This window comes from Papaver somniferum, chromosome 11 (assembly GCF_003573695.1).
Source record: "Papaver somniferum cultivar HN1 chromosome 11, ASM357369v1, whole genome shotgun sequence".
Classification (NCBI taxonomy): Eukaryota; Viridiplantae; Streptophyta; class Magnoliopsida; order Ranunculales; family Papaveraceae; genus Papaver; species Papaver somniferum.
The window spans coordinates 121388547-121413993 of NC_039368.1; the positions used below are offsets into that span (position 1 = coordinate 121388547).

The 25447-nt window shown below is 37.3% G+C and overlaps 2 protein-coding genes across 4 annotated transcripts; one reads left to right on the plus strand and one right to left on the minus strand.

The window, feature by feature from the left end:
- The first annotated feature begins 948 nt into the window (after positions 1–948).
- LOC113323796 (formin-like protein 18) lies at positions 949–12495 on the plus strand. The gene is given in 19 exon segments (XM_026572146.1): positions 949–1317; positions 2244–2944; positions 3211–3432; positions 3533–4477; positions 4480–4946; positions 5053–5185; positions 6275–6346; positions 6702–6800; positions 6956–6997; positions 7284–7364; positions 7449–7499; positions 7816–7897; positions 9095–9189; positions 10124–10195; positions 10287–10403; positions 10726–10794; positions 10889–10955; positions 11416–12140; positions 12234–12495. Coding segments are annotated over 18 exon segments (3822 nt in total). The 5' UTR covers positions 949–1244; the 3' UTR covers positions 11850–12140; positions 12234–12495.
- A 254-nt stretch (positions 12496–12749) lies between these two features.
- On the minus strand, positions 12750–16568 carry LOC113323797 (peptidyl-prolyl cis-trans isomerase FKBP43-like). 3 transcript variants are annotated; one of them, XM_026572150.1, is made up of 10 exons: positions 16327–16568; positions 16133–16206; positions 15760–16007; positions 15520–15662; positions 14648–14993; positions 14370–14543; positions 14099–14263; positions 13738–13866; positions 13541–13630; positions 12750–13139 (listed from the first exon to the last, which is right to left on the minus strand). In XM_026572150.1, exons 1-10 carry the CDS (start codon positions 16337–16339, stop codon positions 13028–13030), a joined length of 1494 nt encoding a protein of 497 aa, XP_026427935.1. In that variant the 5' UTR covers positions 16340–16568; the 3' UTR covers positions 12750–13027. The 3 variants fall into 3 exon arrangements, with proteins under 3 accessions (XP_026427935.1, XP_026427932.1, XP_026427933.1); XM_026572147.1 differs by having other exon boundaries at positions 13738–13914; XM_026572148.1 differs by having other exon boundaries at positions 13738–13875; positions 16327–16566.
- Between the last annotated feature and the right edge of the window lie 8879 nt (positions 16569–25447).

Sequence of the window (25447 nt, forward strand, 5' to 3'; positions counted from 1 at the left end):
CCTTTCCATACATGTTCTATAGCATTTCTATTACAAAAAGTGGAGATATTTGCTGCTTTTTGATAACGTATCTAGAAGTTAAAATAAAAGCATTGACTTTAAAGTTGATTGCATCATCAAATTGATTTTCAAATTCAGTACTATGTTTGTATATGTGGTTTCTAGCATCTGCATATCTTCCCATCAACAACCTCAGAGTCCCAGTCGAATCACTTTGAAATATGATCTGATATCCGCTCCATTCGGTTGCCCATCGGAAGGAAGCTTCGGCTCCTTTCTCTTCTAATTGTTCCCTGGTGTGCAATCTGCATAGAATCCCCTAGCTTCAATGGTTGCACCTGCACAGTCAACGAGTGTTAGTCCAATTCCTGAAGAAGTCATAGGTTCATTCATAGACCGAGCTACATTTATTCTTAGAGTCACGAAGGTGTGATTTCTTCCCGATTCTCGGTCAAGGATCTGTAAATTTTCATCATGCATAAGATTGTAAAACAGTTTTTGCATGATATTGTAGTTTGGGCTTGCAACCTCCATTTGACTATTTATAAACCTATTTGTTGGTAAATTCCATATTCTGCTCACTTATAGTAAAGAATGGTAAATTTCATATTCTGCTCTTCGGCCGGCCGGCCTCACAACGTGCAAGCATTCCCTCTGATTGATTGGGAACATAATAATAAATAAATAAAAACGTTGACCGTATTAATAGAAAAATAAAAGTTGCTAATTAAACCATTTTCTTACGTCATTTATCATTATCAACTAACTTTAAGCTCAAAAAGACCATCAAAACATAAACTCCACTTAAACTAAAAACTCAATCTTTAAAATGACAGAAATAACCTCAGCAAGTACGTTTTTGTAATCTTTATGTCCTTTTTGTTACTAAAATCGCATCACACGTGCCCTAGCTAAGATCCATTTCTAAGGAAAGAAGTAAAGAAAGAAACATTAAACAAATATATATCAGAAAAAGAAGACGTAATCATTTCAAAGAAAACAAAAAAAACTAACGAAATTTGATAGGACAGAAGAGATATAGATAAAAGAGAGTAAAGAGAAAAAGAGAATTTAAGCGAAAGCGATTTTTTTTTTTTGTTCCTGAATCTACACTCATTTTATTATCGAGAGAGATCTTACAGAAGAAAAACAAGAAGAGTCAATTGAGTTTAAACCTAAATGTTAGCTGAGCGTCGTTTTTGTTTTAGGGTTTGATATTTTGAGAATCCGTCAAGATTTCGAACATGGCGTTATTTCGGAAGTTTTTCTACCGGAAACCACCGGATGGACTTCTTGAGATCTCTGAGAGAGTTTACGGTATGTTCTCATTTTTTTTTTAAGAATATGATTTAAGATATCTACACGCCAAATTTGACTGGTATACTCATGTGGTTAATTTGACATTTGATGTTTATTGCTGAATTAGATAATGAAATTTAAACATTTTAGTTAGAAAAATCCCAGAGAATTCGTGTTAATGGAAGCTAAAATTGGCTGTATCGTATTCACCTTCTGTTACACTGATGTCAACCTTTTCAAGGTGCAACTGCTCAATACATATATTTTAGATGAATGCATGAGATTAACTTTCTAAAACCGAAAATATTATCTGATTAAGCTGATTTTGGAAAACAGGTTTATGACATACCTTACGAATTAGACCTTCTAGGTGCTTGAGCATTTTGCTTTGTATTTCTAAAGTGTTAGTAGAGGATTCATCAACACATCAATGCATATACATTTGAATGGATAAAAATTTGGATGGACAACACAAGTCTCCTATGCATTACATGTATTCAGCATTTTTCCCCCTCACTTCTCATTAATGCATTTGACTGGATGGAAATTTGATTAAACAAGCATGAAGACACAAGGTTTTGGCATTTTAGTCTATTCAACAAGGTATCTTCTCAGTTCCCTTGTTATGCTGATGGTCTTAACTTAATCTGCAGTAGGCAACAATCCTAGTAGTGGTGCTACGTACTCAACTGGAACCAAACATTGATCAGTTATTTTTAAGCCTATCAAGATTTGCTGAGTTCGAGTAGCACACGGGTTAATGATTTCAATTTTAGCTTTGGTTCCTTAGTAGGCTTGGTTGAGATTGATTGGCATTCATTAATAGAAGTAGGAATGAAACGAGATGTAACTATGAATTGGATTAACATAAACAAACTTGTTGTAATTTGGATACTCTTTAACAGATACAGCTATATGATTAAGCGTTTGATTACTTGATATAGTGTTCGATTGCTGCTTTTCCACGGATGTTTTGGAAGAAGAAAACTACAAAGTCTACTTGGGAGGCATTGTAGGTCAACTCCGTGAACACCTTCCGGAAGCTTCTTTCATGGTCTTCAACTTCCGAGAGGGAGAGAGGCAGAGCCAAGTTGCAGGCATTTTGTCTGATTATGATATGACTGTGATGGACTATCCCCGGCATTACGAAGGATGTCCATTGCTTACTATGGAGGTGATTCATCATTTCCTTAGATCATGTGAAAGCTGGCTCTCACTTGGTCAGCAGAATGTGTTGTTGATGCATTGTGAACGAGGTGGGTGGCCTGTTTTGGCTTTCATGCTGGCTGCACTCTTGATTTATCGGAAGCAGTACAGTGCTGAGCTGAAAACGTTGGAAATGGTCTACAGGCAAGCCCCCCGTGAACTTATGCAGTTACTATCACCACTAGATCCATTGCCTTCACAGGTGCGATACCTTCATTATGTCTCAAGGAGAAATGTGGGCTTGGAGTGGCCTCCCTTAGACAGGGCACTTACGATGGATTGCATTATTCTGAGAACTCTTCCAGACTTGAATGGGGAGGGAGGTTGTCGGCCCATTTTTAGAATATATGGACAAGACCCATTCATTCCTGCTGACAGGACGCCTAAAGTTCTCTTTTCGACACCAAAGAGAAGCAAAACTGTCCGCCTTTACAAGCAGGTGACACGAGAAACTCTTACCTTGAATGATGATATATTTTTCTGCTTTCCAATTGTATGTCGTTCATTTTAATTTCTGAAGGTCTTGAATGAAATTTGTTGGTCAGAACACTTAGCTTCGTTGCTCCCCCCTGATCTCTCTTAACTACTTGAACAAAGGGCAGATAGGTTTTCGTGGTTTCTAGTTTCTCATTTTCAAATTCTCCTTCCTTGAGATTCCATTTTCAAAGTTGCTTAAATTTTGTCACACTTCTCCCAATTTCGCAGGCAGATTGCGAGCTGGTTAAAATTGACGTGGGTTGTCATATCGAAGGTGATGTTGTGCTTGAGTGTATTAGCTTGGATGAAGATCTGGTACGCGAAGAGATGATGTTCCGTGTGATGTTTAATACTGCCTTCATTAGATCAAATATTTTGATGCTTAATCGTGATGAGATTGACATCTTGTGGAACACAAAGGATCGATTTCCCAAGGATTTTAGAGCTGAAGTACGTATCTTTGTTTGCCTTCCAGTTGACTCTTTATTTATTCCTAACTTTGTTTTATGGTACTGAGGAGCATTTTTTTTCTTTTTTTTTGTGTGTGAAGATTTTACTTTCCGAGATGGATGCTGTTTCATCCTTAATCACGATGGAGTCACCTTCCTACGAGGGGAAGGACGGCCTTCCAATGGAGGCATTTTCTAAAGTTCAGGAGATATTTAATGGTGTTGATTGGCTAGATCCGAAGGTAGATGTTGCGCTAAACGTGCTTGAGAAAATAAAGGCACTAGACAAATTGGAACCTGTAACTCCTGTTGCTCTCCAAAAAAAATCTACTGATTACCTGCCACCAGACACGACTCCTGATATTCAAGAGAAATTGAAGCCGCAGCTGGAAAGTGTCTCCAAGAGCTCTACATCCATGTCTCTAGATAGAAAATTGTCTCTGCCCTCCTTAAAACCTTCTCCAGATTCACAGTTGATGACAAAGATGGATATGACCCAAGACTCGCAAGTTGGACTTCAGCAACCCTCTCAAGCTAAGATCATTTCACAAAAAAACTCTCAGTCTTCATTGTCCAGTCCGGTTTCAGATAGTAACAGTTCATCCCAAACTTCACCTATGTCCATGTCAAGGTATAACAGTGCACCCTCAGCTCTTGGCATTACTGCTCTCTTGCATGATCATGATTCATCTTTGAATCCTCTGCCCAAGCTCGATGGCAAGGAAAATTCAGTTCCACGACCACCAGAGTCTATTTCAACAACACGCATTTCTTCAGAGACTCCTATTTCAACAGATTCTGGAAGATCAGGTCCTCCTCCTCCTCCACCACCCCCACCACCACTACAACCTCGTCATACTCCAGCTTCAAAAATGGTTGCAGATCAGTTGAAACCCTTAGCCGCACCCCTGCCCCCTCCCCCACCGCCTGCACCCCCATCTCCTAGTGTCACTATCAACAAATCACATCCTCCCCCTCCTCCTCCTCCTCCTCCTCCTCCACCTCTGGTACCTGCAACTGCTGCCACATCAATTTTCCCCTCCCCTCCCCTCTCCCGCCCCCTCCTCTGCCCACAAGGAAGTCTGTTACAGCTAGCCCTCCTCCACCTCCTCCTCCTCCATTACGTTCTGGGCCTTCCCCAAATTCTAGAGTCTCCGCTCCAACCCCACCACCCCCTCCACAGAGCTTTTTGTCAAAGCATCCTGGTGGATCAACATCTCAAAGTTCTCCACTTCCTCCAGTTCCACCACCAGCTCCGTTCGCCAGAGGGGTCTCAAAAGCTGGTGGTGCTTCCGCATCACCATCTGCTGGTGGTGTTGTTCCTCATAGTCCTGCACCTCCTCTTAGTGTTCCATTAAGTGCAAGAAGTCGAGGAGTATGTGCTACAAGTCCAAGGAATCAGCAATCAGGTCAACCGAAGAAGACTACCTTGAAGCCGTTGCACTGGTTAAAGTTAACTAGAGCAATGCATGGAAGCTTGTGGGCGGAGGCACAAAAAGCTGATGAATCTTCCAAGTAATATATTTGCCCTCTGTGGTTCTCATTTGTTTAGGCAAGAGTAATAAATTCTTGATCAGCAGTCTTACTGGCTCTTATGTTTTTGCCGTCTGTTGATTGCTAGGGCTCCAGAGTTTGACATGAAAGAACTCGAAACTCTTTTCTCAGCGGCGGCTCCAGCTTCTGATCGTGGGGGCTCTAGTGATAAATCAAACAGACGTGCGTCACTTGGTGCTAAATCCGATAAAGTCCAACTGGTAAGTTAGTCTCTCCTCAACTTATGCAGCACATAGACAATAGTGTGTGTTCCAGCTACTTAAGATTGATGTCTAGAAGACTACCGTCACTACTCTCCCCTACTTAGTATTGACAATGCAAAAGAACTAGAAAAAGGACCAATAGTCTCGGTGAAAGTTGTCTTCAGTAGCTAATATTAGTTTCCTTTTTTAGCATTGGTTGTGACTTGTGAGATATATTGTTTTGACTAAGGTACAGGCCCTAGGATCATTCATGGATGAATCTAACTCATGTTACGAGTTCCCCACATGCTATAAGTTGCCAACATTTTCATCTTTTCATTAATCTCTTTACTCAGGTTAGAAATTACGTAGTAAATTTTTTACCTGCTCAGGTTTTTGGTAAGCTAGCCAATTGGTGATCGTGTAGCAAATGTGTAGCAAAAATGTTTATAGTTATTTTTCATCTGATAAATGTCTTTTTGTGGTCGCTCTGCACATTGTAGTTGATTCAATATCACGTGATCTGATTTGCAGAGATTTGTTTAGAAAACGGAGACGTGTCTTTTTGCGCCTCAAGGCTCAAGTTTTTTTTTTGGCCTCACTTATGCCTTTTGGGCTTGGTTTGATACTCATGCCTTTTGAGATTAAAATTTTTTCATGTGGGGTTTTTTGCTTTTTTTTTTTTGCTTGGAGGATTCGAGGCATATTTGGATCTTTTTTTTTTTCCCTCTTAGAGGCTTTTAGCATGTTTGTGTTAGCCTAATTGGAAATCTGTTAATCTCATATTTAATGCTTATCGACTAAATATTTTAGCATTACATTCTAGCAATTTATGGCAACTCAAGGCCGCCTCGTCTTGCAAAGTAAAACCCCTAGCCTTTTATGACGTTTTGTTAGTCATTGATGCAACAGCTCATTCTTTTTCATTTCTTCTAAGATATGAAGTAAACAAAAACAACCTCCCTCATGGATACTGGACCACTGGTGATTACAGATCATAGAAGTCTCTTCTTTTCTTCTAAGATGTGTTAGTAACAACTTCTGTTATTTTTTTCATGATGATTTGCAATGGGTGGGCATCAATTATTTTATATGTTTGTCTTGCAGATTGATTTAAGACGAGCCTATAATTGCGAAATAATGCTTACAAAAGTCAAAATTCCTTTGCCTGATTTGATGGTAAGTTAAATGATGCTTGTCTGTGTTTCCTAGTAAATTCTGTATCAATTAAATTAATCCTTACACCCAGCAATGCAAGGTCTCTTACGAGTTATGACAGATAACATGAAATTCATATAACTTGGATTTGTTCATCATAATTCAAGGTTATTGTGATCCTATTTCCCTTTTGACTCCATTATTCTAGTATGTTCCTTCAGTGCTTCGGATCTATGCTTTATACTCTAGCAGATTTTTTGGGCTATCAGATAACTCAAAAACACATTGTTTCTTTTAGTTTCCTTTTTTTTTTTTTTTTTTTTTTTTTTTTTTTTTTTTTTTTTTTTTTTTTTGTCCTTACAAGAACCTTTGACAGGGTTCTGTGCTTGCCTTGGATGATTCTGCATTAGATGTCGATCAGGTGGATAATCTTATCAAGTTTTGCCCAACAAAAGAAGAAATGGAGTTGCTAAAGGTATGAGATGTGCTATTTCTGACCATATACAGTATATTTTTTAAAGTTTCAATTCAAGTGTCTGTTGGCTAAAGCTGGTAAACCAGTCAACGTGTATGCATATTCAGTTTGTCGTTCCTTTTATCTTACATGTTTGCTTGAATGTACATGGTTAGGGATACAATGGAGACAAGGAAAACTTGGGAAAATGTGAACAGGTTAGAGGACATCCTTCTCTCTTCTTTTATGTATTCTTCGTACTTCATAGGGAGCTTACGGTGATATATCTTCGTTGAACTTCATAAAAGTTTTAGATAGTCGGAGAGTAGCAAGGGTTGTGGCGCTTCCTGATGTCTTTCCTTGTTTATTACATATTTGACAAATGCTTTGCGTGCCTGCGAAGTTACTTAGTGTGCTATCTTATAGAGCCTAGGTACATAGGTCCCGGCTTACCCATTTTTTCTTGATTATTTTTACAACTGAAGTTTTATGGTTTCCTGGCAGTTTTTCTTGGAGTTGATGAAAGTACCAAGGGTGGAATCTAAGCTCAGAGTTTTCTCTTTCAGGATACAGTTTAATACACAGGTGAAAGGATAGCATTTATTATTAATCTTATTTATGTATCTCTGTTCTGCTAATTGATGTGCTAATCACTTTTGCATTTTCCAGGTCTCTGACCTTAGACGAGATTTGAATATTGTAAATTCTGCTGCAGAAGAGGCAAGTGTCCGATCTTTATCTTTTGTCTGTGCACCTGGTACCTTTTCAAATGTCATATCTGTAGCGTGATTCTCATATCTGTTAAAAAATTCATTGGTTTTCTGTTATTTCATATATGTTTGGAACTTGGAAATCATTAGGCCGCATTTATTTTACTGTCATGTTGTTAATGTTGGTTTTGGTGAAGATAGAAATAAAAAAAATGATAGAAAGCAGTCCTCCGTGTTCTTCAGCTGCAATGTTGTTAGTAAGAATTCAGGTACTTTTATGTAGATTTGTGTTTGTCTTACGGCATGAGGTATTTATATGTACACAGATCAGGAATTCTGACAAACTGAAGAGAATCATGCAGACAATTCTTTCTCTTGGAAATGCGTTGAATCAGGGTACTGCAAGGGGTGAGTTAATTTCTATTATTCTATGTGTAGCATTTATCAAATGACTTCCTTGTTGACTACCGTTTGGAACTACATGCATGAACTATCAATAATATTCCGTTCCGTCACTTAGTAACAACCACTGAAGATGGTGGTCATTTAACCTTTACGTCATAAAATCAAGGCAAACCTAGATTGTCTCATTTCATTCACCAGCCAAACTGGAAAAGTCGTAGCACTCGTAAAAATAATGGTGTATTAACTTTCGCCTTTATGATGCCAAAATTTCATACTGAAAACAATTTACTTAATAAATCTCAAGCATTATTTGAAGATCTCTGGTTTCTTGTGATAGTTGACCATTCTTCCAGTAATGTCATTAATATATATCTAAATGAAGAAATTAGCAGGAATATCTCCATATGGATTTTCTAATTTCTATTACAGCACTTGGGATTTTTTACGTGTGCACGCATACAAATTCTTCTAGCCAGAGATGGAAATCATACAGTACCTATTCTCTGAAACTTTAGGGAAATATTCTGCTCAAGCAACCAACTAAAAAATGCACTGGAACCTCGGTTTTATTCATACGCGTTGGCTCTTTTCCATAGTTTAACTGTCACCAACTGAGCCTTATAACTGGTTGTTTAGCCGAAGAATACTGGAAGAAAATGGCCCTTTTTTGTTTGGTCAAACAAGAAATTCATTAATGGAAAGAAAAAATACAAAATATGGGGCGCTCAGCTGCATAATCACTGAACGCCTAAAAGAAAAGATGTCTACACCAATCTAAAATCTTTGGCGCCCCAGTCCATTACGCTATGTGAAAAACTTGGTTTGCCAAGATAAGTTTCACATTCTCCCTTCTTCAGCATTGGAACTAAATGGACTTGACATTTATTCTTGTCCATTTGAGCTACATGCCATGTGCGTCATTTTGTCTCTCTTTAATCCTTGAATTGTCTGGGGACTTCTGAGATTTATAAACCGAGTAAGTCTCAGTCGTTGTACATTGATGCCCTCCACGTATTCTACTTTTCTTCATTTGCCAACACACTTTTGTACTACACTTATTGTAGAATTTCCTATGTACATTACGTGTCCGTTGGATAATTTGTTTGAATCTATTGATTGGACTACCCACTATTCTGTTACAATCTTGGTAGCTCTATTTCGCTTCCCTTATGAATAATTTTTCTAAGGCCATCATTGTAGGTTCTGCTATTGGATTTAGGTTGGATAGTCTCCTTAAACTAATAGATACACGTGCTCGAAACAACAAGATGACTCTCATGCATTATCTTTGCAAGGTAAATCTTTTGTTTCTTTTGTTGGTAAAATTATTTTTATGATTTGCCTATGTGTTTTCTATGTAATTGTAATACAATACACATGGAACGTGCTTATCCATGTACTTGAAGCATATCATACAGTGGCTTTTAACGGTTAGGTTGAAACAACTTACAGGTTTAGTCCTGTCGCATTTCACTGCTTCATATGCATCAGTATATCACATGCACATGTGGATATATACTTCATACTACAGGCTTATCTTCTTTTTCCCTTGTGGATGTGTATGAAGGCATTGTCGAAGATAATGGAACATGATACTCCTACTACATCTCAAATTCACTTGGGTCCATGAAATTCCATAAGGGAACTACTGATCACCTGTTCCCTCCTTTTTATGGCATATTTGGTATGAACCTTGATAGGGTGCAGTGCACGCGCCCACCTTTATCACCCTTGAACGAAAAATCCATTGGGGTGAATGCGGATTGCTAGGAAAATGAAGGGTCTAAACACGCCACACCTCCCCACGCATGCTAGACGATTTTAAGTGGCGTGTTTATTTAGTATTTTTGGTCTGGTATCATGTTTCAGCTAGTGTCATTCAAACTGACTGGTTATTTCTTGACGATTATTCTGTCAGCTGAATTTGCTGGTTAACCTCTGTCCATAGATATTCTTGAGGTTCTTTCGAAAACCGTAAAATGCCATCTTTATTTGTATTTTATTCGTATTTGGTTGTCTTTGTAAGCATATTGTTTAATATAATGTCTGCCTAAACTGTGACAAGGTCAAACCTTGTTTCATTGTAAAGGATAAAGAAATCACTCACACATCATTTCACTCCATTTCAAGAATAATTGTTGTGGCTATTGTGGAATTAGAGTGTCATTATTTTTCTGTGGGGAATTTATCTCAAGCACATTTGTTCACCTTTCTTTTAACAAACTGCAGGTGATTGCTGATAAACTACCCGTACTTCTAGATTTTCAGAAAGATCTTGGGAGCTTAGAGGCTTCATCAAAGGTCCTCTTATTAGATTTAAGTTTATGCGTTAATTGTCTTGATCGTGCTATATGGCTGGAACGTGTTGACTGAAAATTATAATTTCTTGCAGATACAATTAAAATACTTAGCAGAAGAGATGCAAGCTATAAGCAAAGGGTTAGAGAAAGTTGAGAAGGAGTTGACTGCCTGTGAAAGTGATGGTCCTGTGTCTCATTCATTTCGCAAGGTACGTAGGTCTTTTTAAATGCTTTTGAAAGTTAAGTTTTACAACTCACTTTGATCAGATTATTCATGTCATGCGAAAATGATTGTACTATGTAAAGGTTCTATTTTGAGTAGTTGTTACCGGTTGGAAAGATTTCATTCAGATGTGTTTTTTATGAAAGCCGCTGTTTGTTACCTTTGGTGATTTTCTATTGTAAGCACCATTTTGGTGCTCCGTTCTTTTAGTAATATATATTAATCAGACAAATAAATCGTACTGCCAGTTGCTAGTGTAGGCACTATATAATTTTCTATCTAATAAGATATAATATGATCTCAATCAGATATTGAAGGACTTTCTTGTTGTTGCTGAAGCTGAAGTGAGGTCGTTGGCATCATTATACTCTGGGGTGGTATGTCTCAGCTTTCAAGAGTATATCTAAACTTTTTCAGTACGTTTATCTATACCAGTCATCTGACATGTGTCTGTAATCGGTTGTCCTACAGGGTAGATCAGCAGATGCATTGGCTCTTTATTTCGGAGAAGATCCTGCACGCTGCCCTTTTGAGCAAGGTATTTCAAGTGCTTGTAGGTTCTGGAGTTTAGTCTTTGTTGTTTTTACCAATAGGGAAGGTAAACCCCTTGAAATAGTTAGTTACATGCTCATCGACAAAGTTACCATTTATAATATGTCGCATATAATTTCCGATTTTGCAAAACCATGCCTTCTCCATGAGGTAGTTGTGTAATACATCACCACATTATCATCTAGGGGTAAGGACGATCATCAGATCTTCCTTCCAAAAATATGGTACCTTTGAGCTGGTTTCCTCCATTTAGTTGTATTCGAGGGGCGCCATCTCTGCTTGTCAAGACATTCTGAGCAGTATTAACCAGAACAAATGAATGGAATGAATTCAGTCTGGCTACTGGGCAATCACACTCATGGATTTTGTTGCGTTGTCCTGTATGTGTACCTTGCATCATCGGTGTGTCTAAACTGCAAGTTTCTCTCTTTTTATTTAAACTGCAGTTGTATCTACTCTGCTCAATTTTGTGAGATTGTTTGCTCGTGCTCATGAGGAGAACTGCAAGCAAAATGAGCTTGAAAAGAAGAAAGCGCAGAAGGAAGCGGAAAGTGAGAAAATGAAGGTTGGTACTCCAAAGAAAGATCTGCCAGAACAACAATCTGGACCCATTTTGGTGAAGAAAACACAAAGTGAAGGTGAGAGTGAAAAGACGAGGTTCGGTAATCTAAAAAAGGAGTCAGAACCAACTATGACTAAGGAACGCAAGAATGAAGGGGAGAGTGGGAAAATGAGGTTTGGTGTTCCGAAAATGGAATCAGAATCACTTCGACCGACTATGAGTAAGAAAACACACAATGAAGGCGAGATTGAGAAGACGAGGTTTGGTAGAAAGGAATCTGACTCTGTTGGACCGATCATGAAGAGAACACATACATAGCCAGATATCAGAGACCAAGATTTGGTACTGTAATAAAAAAAAAAAGTTTGGACAATATAGAGGAGAGTTGGCACGTTCTGTAACCATGCACTATTTCCACTCGGAAGAAATATTGTAATTCCATTGTGCAGAGAGAAAATTCTAGTGATCTGGTCAATTGTTTAAACTGAACTTAAAAGTGAAATAGTGTAAATGATATATAGCAAAGATAAATATCATAAACTGAAGGGAAAAAGAGATCTAGCGGATGAGCTTCAAAATTCTAAGTCAACTGAATCTGCATTTTAGAAGGTACGTTTTCTTTCTCCTTCAGTTTATTGTATTTCAGTTCAAGCAATATATCATGCATTTCATCTCTAAATTTGGTTCACTTTCTCTTACCAGAGATCAGGACATAGCGTACTCCGTTTGGTGGCTAACTTGTAAAGTACTCGCAAGAATTTTTGCTGTAAAAGTTCACATAAGTAGGGTTTCTTTTTTTGTTTTTTCCTTGTCAACAATTTTTTCTTTTCCTCTGATCAATTTTGTTGTATGTAATTCTTTTTCTTCTTTCTAACCTCTAGGTGTGTAATGTTTCTACCTGGTGATGCAAACAGGTAACTGTGAAATACCCCGTGTCAAGTATTGGTCTTTTTGAGCATTCTTCTCTGGTACTCTGCCTAGTTACATTTCCCCTTTCTTTGACAGTCTGTTAGCGAAGAAAACATTTGTACCAAGAGCCTTCTTACTGAAACGTATTACAGGAAATTGAGCGCCGTTCAATAGAATCCATAGCAGTTTCTAGTGTGCAAAAAAAGATATCCCTATCACAATTCTTACCAAGTAAACAAGCGGGATTAGAAATCTTTCCCAAGGATTAGAAAAAGCATTTTATGTGATACAGACCCACTGGAAATGTGAAAAATAAGAGATTTCTTTTCTGTATCAAAGTTTTCTCAAAGGATGATACGTTCCTACAAAGGCAGTATGTTTCATTTTCATAATGGGTAATCCAGTTAAAATAAGAAGAAAAAAAACGACAAAAATGGAAAAGTGAAGTCCGCAGTGGATTCAAAGATTTTGGGGTATCGTTGCCTAAAGTTCACCGCAATTGTAGTATGAAGTGACCATAAAATATATATACAATTATAGCCACAATTATAGTATGAAGTGACCACAATTATATGTTCTCTTTCTCATCATTTCTTATCTTCTTCATCACATACATTCTTTTGGGCTTTCTTCTTCTTTTTCTTTTTCTTCACCTCGCCATTATCTTGATTACTGACGTGACCAGCAGAATTGATAATCCTGCATAGAAGTACTTCATCAGTCTAACAAAATAATTGCCATTTCAAATACCATAACACCAGATTTAATGGCAAACAATAGAAAGAAAACAAATTAAGATCACTACTGTGTCCAATTATTCCCTTCATGGATATATTCCTCCCTTCCCTGTGTGAAATAGAGATATCCCATAAAGAATAGGTAGCTTTTGTGAGGTGTTCTGGCTTTCCTATTGAAAACCTTTTTTGTTTCTCTATCTTGCTTGTTTTGTCCTAACCTTACCACCTCTGCCCTATATTTCAAGGTGCAGTTACGCAATGGAGTAAAAGGCAAGAAATGATATAAAGAACATATAGAGAACTAAATCCGTGATGACATGAGAGACAATTTAAAAAGCTTAATATAAACAGATTGGGTCTTACTTGTCGTTTGCCTGATTCTTCCTGGTTTTGATTTCAACAGGATCTTGGTCCAATTTTCCGTTCTTTGCATTAACATCCTCACCACAAACCCTTTATATATAAATATAAACAAGAGCTACTGTTAATAGCTACAAGTGAATAACACTTAAATCATCAGAACAAACAAAAAAAGTTAATATATAAAGATCAGGTCTCACATGTCAGTAAGTTGCTCCTTTTCAAGTTCGACTCCAGCAAGATCCAGGTCCATGGTTTTGGTCTTTGCATCTCCATCTTCGCCACGGTTCCTCCTATGTTTTTTCTTAGGTGTAACATCACTCTCTAGCCTGATACCACTACATGGTACAAATGAATTTTCAGATGCTTTAAACAACCTAACCAATAAATAAGAGTTCTAGTGAAAAATAATACATGAAACTATGAAAGGCATTTTGTGACGTACACATGCATAACATACAATGAACAAGAGCTGTCGCTAAAATGAGTAACAAAAAAGGCATTTATGACATGCCCATGCGTATGAACAAAAAAGGTCAACCAAAGCAGATCAGGTCTAACCTATCACTAGGTTGCCCCTCCTTAGGTTTGACTCCTGCACAATCTTGATCCATGTTTTTAGCCTTTGCTCCATCTTCACCACGATTCCTTTTACTTTTCTTCTTGGGCTTAACATCACTCTCAAGCACGATGTCGGCGGATGGCACAGATGAATCTTTGGATGGACTGTCATACAAATAAACAAGAGCTACAATGAAAACAACATAAAAGACATTTTTATGACTTGTGAAAACACCCAACGAGGTACTATATAGAACAGTTTAGGTCTCACATGGCACTAGGTTGCTCCTCCTTAGGCTTCAGTTCGACACGATCATGATCCTGTTCGATCTTTGTCTCCCCATCTTCACCATGACTCCTTTTCTTTCTCTTCTTTTCCTTTACATTGCTTTCTTGATCAATATCAGCAGATGTCGCAGAGGGATCTTTAGGTAGTTCAGATATCCTGGTTTTGCAAATAAAAAGGATAAGGGAGACAAATCATTTATATTTGGCAGTTTTTGTTTTCCATTAACTGAGAAAAAAGAAAATGCATAAGAAGTATCTCACTGTTCTGCTTCGCTGACTTGAACATGGCTATCCTGATTCAATACTTCAAATATGTCAGGATCACTGCTACCATTCCCCTCCTTGTTTTCCTTAGCTAGTTGTATCTCTGAATTACTATTAGCTTCTCCTTTGCTCTCAGTGGTGGCTTTCGTCTTGATTAAATGAGAAATAGGAACGATATCTTCATCTTCACTCCCAGAAATCTCACAACGAGCATGATCCTTGATACCAATCTCTATCTCATCGACCTCAGAGTCGCTTATTTGGTACTTCTTTCTAAGATGTCTGCGCTTGCCTTTCTTACTTGCAGGCCTTTCGTCACCATCTGTCTCCTCAATTTTCACAACTGTATGAGAGAGCATCGAATGAAACATAAGTCAAAAAAATTTTTGTAACCAGAGATCATAAAACATTAATGTTTGGCAAAATGAAAATTATTACTCGAAAAGGCACATTCTTATCCAATTTTTGCATGAGAAAGGTAATCAACATCAGCTGACGAAGGAAGCACCTCAAATAACCTCACTGATGCATGAAAACATACCATTGATACACTATCTGAAAGGCCTACATGAGGAACTATGCACAATACAAACTTGATTGTTTTTATTTGGATTAAAACCAGAATAAAGAAATCATGATAGAACCAATGATATTGTAGTGTGTTAGTATAGCTCATTTTCTTACCGGGTGAGGGTAGCACAACCTGTAAAGGATACCTAAGGACGGACTCACGAAAAACACATCATAGCATTTCAAACACAGCTTAGAACTACACACAGCATTTTTATTCATAAATGTACCATCAAATAAACCGAAGAAAGCCCAGTCTAAAATATCCACAATCATTTCTGAAATTTTAGTATTTATACCTGCACTCTTGCGGCCTTTTGATGGCGGAGACATTTCAGTATCATCATCAACAATAAAGCCATCTAAGTCATCTTCCTCTTCTCTATCAGAGGACTGATCAGACTCGTTGTCAGTTTCAGCAATATCTACCCCATAGGATTCACTTATAAAGTTTAAGCCAAACAACAAATGAAACAAATAACATAAAACAAAACGTTAACAGAATATATAGAGTGAACTCATGACATAATAATGGATACGAATCAGAATCAGAATCACCACCCGCGCCACAGCGACTGCTACCACTCTCACAATAGAACCCAGTAAGGTGAACACTTCGGGGGCCAAGAACTGAGAAAGTCACATCAACTTCTTCGTCAAATTGATGACTCAAAGATAACGATTCAATCTTGTCCGGCAGTAATGCACATAATAAAACTGGACTTCTGCCAGAAATATTGCACTGAACTACACTCCTCTTTGTTAATATTCCCATGCCCAACGTTGCCTGCATAATCAAGTTATTATATGTTAAGCGATGAACCAAATAGCCATATTTGAGAAGAACTTGATAGTAAAATTGAATCGGTTTAAAAACAAGAAAAATTGTGAGAAATTGAAAGAAAGAGCAACCTGCGTAATTTGGATCTTCCCTGGAGTCTCATGACGATGAAGAACGAAGGGCTTCCCAGGTTTGATTTCAATACCTAAAATAACAATAAGGGTTTCCCAGGTTTCATTACATTTTAATAAAAAATAACAAGAGATCAATCAAACATGGGAATACTTATAAATACATGAATCAGAAAAGTGGAAATGATTTTTACCCCAAAAAGACATTCTTAATATAATTCTTTAGGTTGAGTTCAGAAATCCCCTTCCGTGATGATCAGATTTTGTAGCAGACTTACAAAGAAAAACCCTAGCTTTAGAGACCGACTATTTCTCTCCCTCCCGCTTAAACCCTTATTGTGATTGGAGAGAGCGCCAGAATACACAGGGGTTTTAAAGCAAGCGGTGCTTGGGAACAGCTGTAATTTTTATTCTCCATAATTTTCGCATTTATTACGGAGAAATTTTGACCAATATTAAGGATAAAGAAAATTAAGATAATACTGTTTTATATTGGATGTAAAGAAAATTGAGATTTTTTTTTTTTTAAAGAAAACAAGTTTATTAATCATCATCAACAACAAGGAGTTTACAATTATTGGATGGAAGCCTGGCAACAAGCTGTGTTCCAATCCCTTTATTGAGAACCACACCTATCCTATGAAATAGAAAATCCCCGATAAAGACATTCTCATCATGACTAGCCATATAGTTTCGCAACCTATTCAGGAACTCCTCGGTATCACTCCGCAACCCACCTAAGGTTGTGAAGGCAAGAACTCCAAACCCTAGCTTCTGACCCTTGCATTATCCATTGCCCGACCAAGATCAAAATTACGTTCCCAAGCGCCAGTGAAGGGGGAAACCACCGTGACATCCAAGCACATATCATGGCCATTATCCCAACCATACACAAGGATATCCGCTGGGAGTAAAGCCGACCCATCATCCGAAAGGAGTCCCAAATCTACTTCCTTTCTGGCAGGAAGACTCGCACGATAACAAATGTCCGCAAAGGTGTCACGCATTTTTTTGGGGTAGGAAATATCCAAAGGTCCTAGAAATAATATAATTAGAAAGAGTTTGGTCCAGTTGATCAAATCAATTCTCTGTTTGATCCATTTTAAAAATACTTTTCATAGTTTGGTCCTGTAAATTAACGCTCGATCCTAGGGTATTGTCTACCCACACGAAATATTTTTTCCTGTTATTAAAATACTCCTTCACTATCTTATAGAATGAGAAATTAGTTTCAGTTTTATTTTCTCTTTTCTACCTCATCTGTTGTTGTTGTCTGATTTATATAGAAACAAGAATCAGTTTTCTAGGATTTTTACGTGGTTTGATTTTGTTTTCGATACGAAGATTCATCAAAGATTCATCTGCTGCTGCTGTCTGATTTCTACAGAAACAAGAATCAGTTTACGGAGTTTGATTTTGTTTTTGATACGAAGATTCATCTGTTGTCGTTGTCTGATACGAAGATTCATTCGATTTTTTACGTAGTTAATTTTGGTTTTCGAAGGTTTATTTGACCTGACGGAGTTTATTTCGGGATTACAGAACAAATTTACGAAGATTTAATATTCGAAGATTGGATTTACTTGACATTTATGAAGATTTGAGTTGATTTTTTGGAGTTGATCTGAATTCTTCTTCGTTTCTGATGAGTATTCATACTAATTCCTTTTCTGATTGTTTTTGTAGATCGGATGTGTTTCTCTTCTTATCAGGAGTTCATTAGGTTTAATGAACTAACGAAACTTATTTTTATGTTTACGATCATGTTTAAGAGCATTGTAGATTAGTTTCTTGATTTTAAGAGCAATATGAGCGAACTATGTTAAGGCTTCATTTTTAGAATGAACTCATTATTTTGTTTAAAAAAAGTAATTATCTGCTGCTTGTTTATCTTTATACTTTGTTATTTTGTTAAGAAAAAGGTCTTTCATTGTTCGGGAATGAAACTTAAGTTTATTCATTGTATGTTTGATTTTTAAGAGCAATGAACTCTGTTAAGGTTTCATTTTTTAAATGAATTTTGTTAAGGCTTCATTTTTTAGAATAAACTCCTTTATTTTTGTTTAAGAATAAGTATTCTCTGCTTCTTATTTATCTTTTTACTTTGTTATTTTGTTAAGAAGAATGTATTCATTTTAAGAATGAACCTTAAGTTTATGCATTGTGGATTAGTTTGTTGTTTGATTAAGCTATGTGAATGAACTCTTTTAAGGCTTCATTTTTCAGAATGAACTCTTTTATTTTTGTTTAAGATTAAATATTTCCCTATTGCTTGTTTATCTTTTTACTTTGTTATTTTGTTAAGAAAAATGTCTTCATTTTAAGAATCAACCTTTATTTTGTTAAGTAGTGTTCGTATTGGAATGAATTCCTTTTTTTTATTAAGAATTTTAGGTGTTCATTTATTGAAATGAAGTTCGGCTTGTTATGTGTGTTCATTCGTTTATGTGAACCTTGATTTTTGTTTTCCAAGTTTAGTATGGCCCTCTGCAGTTGTTATGCAGTTGTGTACTACAAAGGGGATGGTATGCCATTGAAAGTTTCTTTAGATACTATGATTTGTGACCTTAAAACCTATGTTTGTGATTTTTGGAGAAACTTGACTCCTCGGAGCATAAGATTTAGTCATGGCAAAGGTTGTGATAAAGTTTTCATCAATTGTGAGTTATCTCTTCAAGGTGTAATTGTTGTTTCTTGTTAAAAGGAATTGTCAAGTTTTGATCTGTTTGTTGAGGAGGCTTGTAACGGTGGTGCTTCTATCTCTTCGTCTGGTATTTCCACGCAGTCGCTCAGTGATAACGACTAGTGGGTTCACTGAGACTTCAAAGATTAAATACCTGACGGAAGGTCATGAGCAATTGAAACCTCTTTTATTTTAAGGTTCGGAGGATATTTTTAAAGGTGTTTGTCAAGTTTTTCATGGTGGTGTTGATGAGGTTCGCTTAGCTGTCAGCAAATACTGCAACAATTCTGGTTATACATTGCAAAGGTTAAGAATGATAGACTTAGGTACACAGTCAACTGTGGTAGGAGCGCAAATTTTCCTTGGTTTCTGCACGCTATTCCAATTGATCCCGCTAAAAGTGTCTTTGCTATGAAGACATTCAATGGGGATCATAAATGTGGTGGTGCTTATAAGCTGAAGGATCCCCCTGTGAAGAAGAAATTGATTAAACATCTATTCAAGGATCAAATACAGTCAAATCCGTCGATAAAGCCTAATGATATGGTTGCTCAAGTGAAGAGTTTTTACGATATTGACATAAAATACCATCATGCTTATAAAGGGAAGGAAGCATCTAATGCATAGATATATGGTGATGATGTAAAAAGTTATACAGATCTTATTTGGTATGTTGAAGGAATAAAGGCTATCAATCCTGTCAGCTATGTTAAATTTGAATATAATAAAGAGACTAAACGGTTTGAGAGGCTTTTCATTTGTTTTGTTGCCTGTATCGAAGGATACCAGTACATTCGCCTTATGCTTTACTGTGATGCAACATTTCTCACTGGGAGATTCAAGGGAATGTTGATGGCTGCCACTGGCATGAACGGGAACCAAGGTAAAAGAAATTCTTATAATTAATATTTATTTTGTTGTTTTGATTTTTAAGAGCAATGTGAATGAATGAAGTTTCTATGTTAAGGCTTTTCAATTTTTAGATTGAACTCCTTTTTTGTTAAAGAATAAGTATTCTTATCTGTTACTTTGTTAAGAAGAAGGTCTTCATTTTAAGAATGGACCTTCATTTTTGTTAATTTTTTTAGTTGTTCATAAGCGGGAATGAACTCATGTTGCTTGTTAATGTTTTACTTTGTTATTTTGTTAAGAATAAGGTCTTCATTTTAAGAATGAAACCTTTTTTTTATGCATTCAATTATTAATAAAACTGATAGTTTTCTCAATAAAATGACAGTTTTAGTTCTTTTGTTTTCTTTCATTATGTAGGATTTTTTTCCTTTTGCGTTCGCTTTAGTTCCTGGAGAAGCCATTGAAGGTTGGTAATGGTTCATAGAAAACTTGCAGTATTGTGTCGACAATAGTCTTATCACCTTTATCGCTGATCGTCATGAAGGGATGAATCCTAAGTTTTTTCCTAACTCTTATCATATCTACTGTTTTTATCATTTGAAGAATAACCTCCCTATCAAGAAAGGACATGAGAAGTACATTTGTTTCATAAAGCTGCATAGTAGTACAGTGTTGCCAAATATGAGTCTGCTTTGAATGATATGTGCATCATTGGACGTGCTTGGTGTTAGAGCATTGCTCGGTCGAACTCGCATGCGTTTCTATCTCAAGCATGTTTGTCAATGTTAGTGATCAAAACTATAAGTCTTGATTTCTGGTCTACTATAGCTAAGTCTCGGACTATGATAGAAAGTGTAGTTGAGCTCAAGAACTCCATGGCGATTCATCATAAAAGACGAATAACTACTCAAGGAACCGGTGAAACTTCATCAACTAAAAGGTACGTGGAGACTTGAACTCATCTATCACTCAAAAGTTTATCTACTTTATCTCCTACTCTTTGAGACAAAAGTCGTTTGCTATATATAGACTTTGATTATACACATTTGGTATTTCGAGTTAAGTATACCTCGCCTATCCATATCTCGAAATATGTGTTGGTAAGCTTTCACTTCAACCGAGTTTATCTTTACCTAGTGACAAAAGTCATGTTATGTTTCAATCACTTTGAAAATTGCTTTGACGAGAAATGGTGTAACAACTATATAACGTCCTCTAAGAATGTTTCAATGATTGAAATGAGAGTTTGGATTATATAACCAATAGTGGACACAAACATTGTTGTGGAAACACATTTATGTAAAAGTCCTATTCCTTGAACCAAAGTTTGCGAACTTTTTTGATCAAGAGAAACGGAATGTGGCTTAGCCAAGTCCGCGAACTCAGTCCGCGAACCGGTGGAAGTTTTCGTCCGAGAATTTCTGCTGGAGTTTGTGAACTCCTTCCGTGAACTTAAGTCCGCGAACCCAGTCCGCAAACTTGAGTAGGTTATATATAAAGATGTTGATCGTGAACTAATACTTAGAAAGATTAAGGAATGCAGTATGCAAACCGTGGCTATAAAGTTCATGAACCGATTCAAGTGAATCACATCATCTTTGCTTCAATTGTGTCTTGTGTAGTACATAAGATTTCCTTGCAATTGAACAACTCTCTAACTAGTTCATTTGAAGTCATTTGAACTAGTTATGGTGAAGAAGAACATGGTTGATATGAAATGCTCATATGACTAACCATTTGGTTAACTATTGTTAAACCAACAAGTACATATGTTTGGGTACGGTTAACAAACCTAGAAACGTGCATTTCAATTGTGTGTAACAAGCTAAATTTTCGATCTAACGGTTAAAAGATATTAGATTGAATCTAATCAGGTTTTCATCTAACGGTGAATATTGAACGCTTTTTTACTAAGCTAACATTGATTGCAAACCCTGATTTTAAAGACTATATAAAGGAGACATCTAGCATATGTGAAAAATTAGTCCCCACACCTTACTGTGTGTAGATGGGAAAAAACGATTTGCTGGTTTTTCGGAATCGAGGAGATGACCGTGCGGAGGAGACTCCTTGAACCGAGCAAATGCTCAACCTCACACAGATGCACTGCAAGAAGGGAGTGCTTTAAGTTCGAGAGATCAATCTGTAGGACTCCGGCATAAACCAAGACAATGGTCGTTCCAGAGTCAATTCGGTCACAAGAGAGGATGGGTCGATCTGTAGGAGGGAAGCTTTGAAATGTGTGAGATCAATGATGATCGAGATTGTAGGTGTGTTGTGTATTCTGCGTAAGAAAGTTCTGAATGATTGAATTTTACTCATTTGAGAGTGATTGCTCAGATGATGAGTTCGTGTAGATGAAAGATTGTTTGTATGAACTTGTCGAGAAATTCTTGTATGTCTCAATCATGATTCAGAGGCCTTTTATATTGCTGGAATTGTAAACACCTTGATCCCATGAAGTGTGACAGTTGCTGAAGCCAAAGAGTGGGGAAGTGGGAAGTCATGTCAAAACCAGTTACTCATCGTGCGGAGACTTGGTTGATTTCCCATCCACTACTTTGCTAACTCCTCCAACTGATTGCACGACTTGCTCACATTTTCGTCGTGTATATGAACACACGTGCAGTAGACTGTGATGAGTCCTAAAAAGTGCATATTTCTATATATTTTTCTTGGCATTTAACTCATCTTTTGTGCATTAATTCTACATTTTATCCCATATTCTGTATTTTCTTTGTTTTCAAGAATAAATATTTTTATTAATTAATTTTGCATTTTTAGGTAATAAATAAAGACTAGATGAGTTGCAGAGCGAAAAGTGCAAAGACACGGAGAAAGCCGGCGGAAACTCTAGAGGAAAAGAAGTGCAGAATGCGGTATGGAAGACTCAAGGATGAAAATGGGCTCACAAAGGAAGAAATTGTTCTTAAAGAAGAAGTGGGCTCAAGATTGTTTAAGCCCAAAACCCATTTTCTAAGCCTAAAATCAATACCCAAACCCGTTTCCCCTCTTAACCGTCAGATTGGATCCATTTCATCATCTAACGGTCGTTACATCAGAGTACATCGAGCTTTGATGTTCCTGTCTAACACTATAGCACCTAACTCCATCTTGGACCGTCAGTTTTGATGTATCTCAGATCCAACGGTCTTTCCACACCTATCTCTATCACGTCGTTGGATCATTCCTTCATCTTTTCATCCAACGGATTCCCCTTACAAAACATCAAATATTGATGATCCCGCACAACACCCTAGTACCTAATATTTATACCCAAAACAAACGATCCCTAAACCTAAATCCATCGATCTCTTCTCCTCCACCTCCTCCCTCACCGTCTGCAGAGAAAACCCATACCCTGCCGCACCACCATTCCCACCACCTTCTCCTGCTGCCTCCACCAACTCTTAAACAAACCCTCACACATCACCATCACTCTTCTATCCACCTATTATCAGCCTACATCTTCACCTTCTTCTCTCAGTGAAGAATTAGGTTAATATTAGTTGGAGTAGGGGTAAGGATTAGGGCACCAACTCGCACCAAAGAAGCATGGGAGGAAGCAGAAGAATGGGTCGAAGGCTATGAAGCAAATCAGAGAAGTATGGGTAAGATTCAACAAACCCTAATTTCAATTGTATTTGGGTGTTTTTGGGAATTGGGTGTATGAACCCTAATTATGTAAATTGGGTATAAATAAAAGGTGTTTGGTGCTGTTGCGGGGATGCCTGGGCTAGCCAGAGCTTGATAGACGCATTTATGTGTCTAATTTGTCCCAATTGTTTATATTGTTAGTACTCTATTTTGTACTTATTTGGTTATTTTATGTCTTTGTAGGTGTTTTTGGAGAAATAAGCTTTTGCAGCGAAATTGGCTAAAAAGTGGTTTTTGCGCTCGTGGGAGAAAATTACTATACGGACTCTCACTTTGGATAAGGGGTAACCTAATTACTAAGGGGCACCCCATTTCAGGTCATGTACTAAAGGGACACCGGAACTGGATAGGGGGAGGTCATCTTCAAAGTTTCAAAACTGGATTTTGGCGGGAAAAAAGGCAGCAGCGTCAACAGTTTTGGATCAATGATTTGAGCGACCTATGAGGCGATTAAATGGGCAAATTTGGTACCCACGGACTCTACAAGACATAAGGGACCTGTTAGAAGCGATTAGACCGATCTAATTGGGCTGGATAAGTCAGAAAATCCACACAAAGTCAAGACAGTGCACACGGTTTCTGTTTAGGGTTTGAGATCAGTTTGAGAGATTTATGGGATATCTTGCGTGGGATATACATCAAAACAGTTGGGTAAAAGTCCTAGAAGATATTTGAGACGAGAGAATAGCTAGAAACAGCCTGTAACGCAACAAGAAGAAGATTATTCTTCAAACAACCCGTAAAGAATAATGGAGATTTCCAAGGGGTTTGATCGAGTTTCAAGGGGATTTAAAGCCTATAAATAGTTGGTTTTATGTCAGAGAAGGGGGATCAAGAGTTAGGGGTCGATTGGGAGGCCAGCAGAGAGGCGCAGGAGGAGTTGCAGGAATTGTACCTGCTGCTGCTGCTGCTGCCATTAACAAAGCTCGAAGAACACGAAGAACACACCGGCAGAGACAGTCGTTTATAAACAGTGACAACGACTAGCAGTCGGGGGTCTTAAAACAACAGCGTCAACAGCAGCCGTGAGGTATCGTTATTTACAGCAGTGGTATTCTATCGTTCTTCTCTGGACGCTTAAAGAGGGTCGTAGTTTCACTGTATTATATTTTTCACTCTTTTAATCATATTTTGAGCATCAAGTATGTATTTTGAGAACATGATTATTATGAGTAGCTAAACCCCAATACTGGGATGATGGAGGAAGCTGTTTTTCAGCCATGTGGTTATTTAAATAATTCTTAATTCACTTTTTGCACCGATTTTAATTGATTTATGATTTCAATTAATTACTTGTGATTTTGTTTGATGGAACATGCTTAGTCCTAGGGATTCTTGATGTTCCATGCGTATCATATACAAGTAATATTTTATGGAATCTAATTTGGCAAAGATAGAGTTAATACTTGTTTTATTTTGAGCTATAATCGCCTAGAATTATTTTCTGAGCCACTTGAATATGAAACACATTGGAATCCTGAGTCCTGGTTCCTCTTGATCTTGTGACATATTGTGTATATATTTTTGTTTATAAATCTATTCAAGACCGAGCATCGAATCCGTATTTACCGCAAATCGAATTACTACAACAGAGCTTCACCCAAGGGGCCTGGAATAGCCAGTGCTTCCAAGTTGTTTTCAGTTCATGTTTTGAAGTCAATATTATTTCAATTTTAGCTATTAATCATTTCCAGCATGTTTTAAGTATCATGTGCTAGGGTTTAGATGAAACTCTTGATTGTATGTTAAGATAGTTAGTAATCCTGTCACTGTTCTTGTAGTGCTGAAACTAAGTAGGATTGATAATTGGCTAGTTGAGTGAATGCACCTGTGATCAGCTGTGCTGTAAGAAGACAACTGATTCTAGGGGTGTAAGAGTTAGAGTAGCTAAGGATTCAGTCCATTTGAAGGGCTATGCTTAATTGAAGTAGGGAAGTTAGTAAACTTAGTGATCAAATGCACCTGTGATTGAGTGTGATGTAAGAAGACACTCAATGCTATGGGTGAACTAGAGAACTTAGGGGATTAACCTTCCACTAATGCGGATTGCTAGATAACTGGTTGAGCAAACAATCCTGTGATCAGATGTACTGTGAGAAGACAGTTGATGCTAGGGGTAAGTT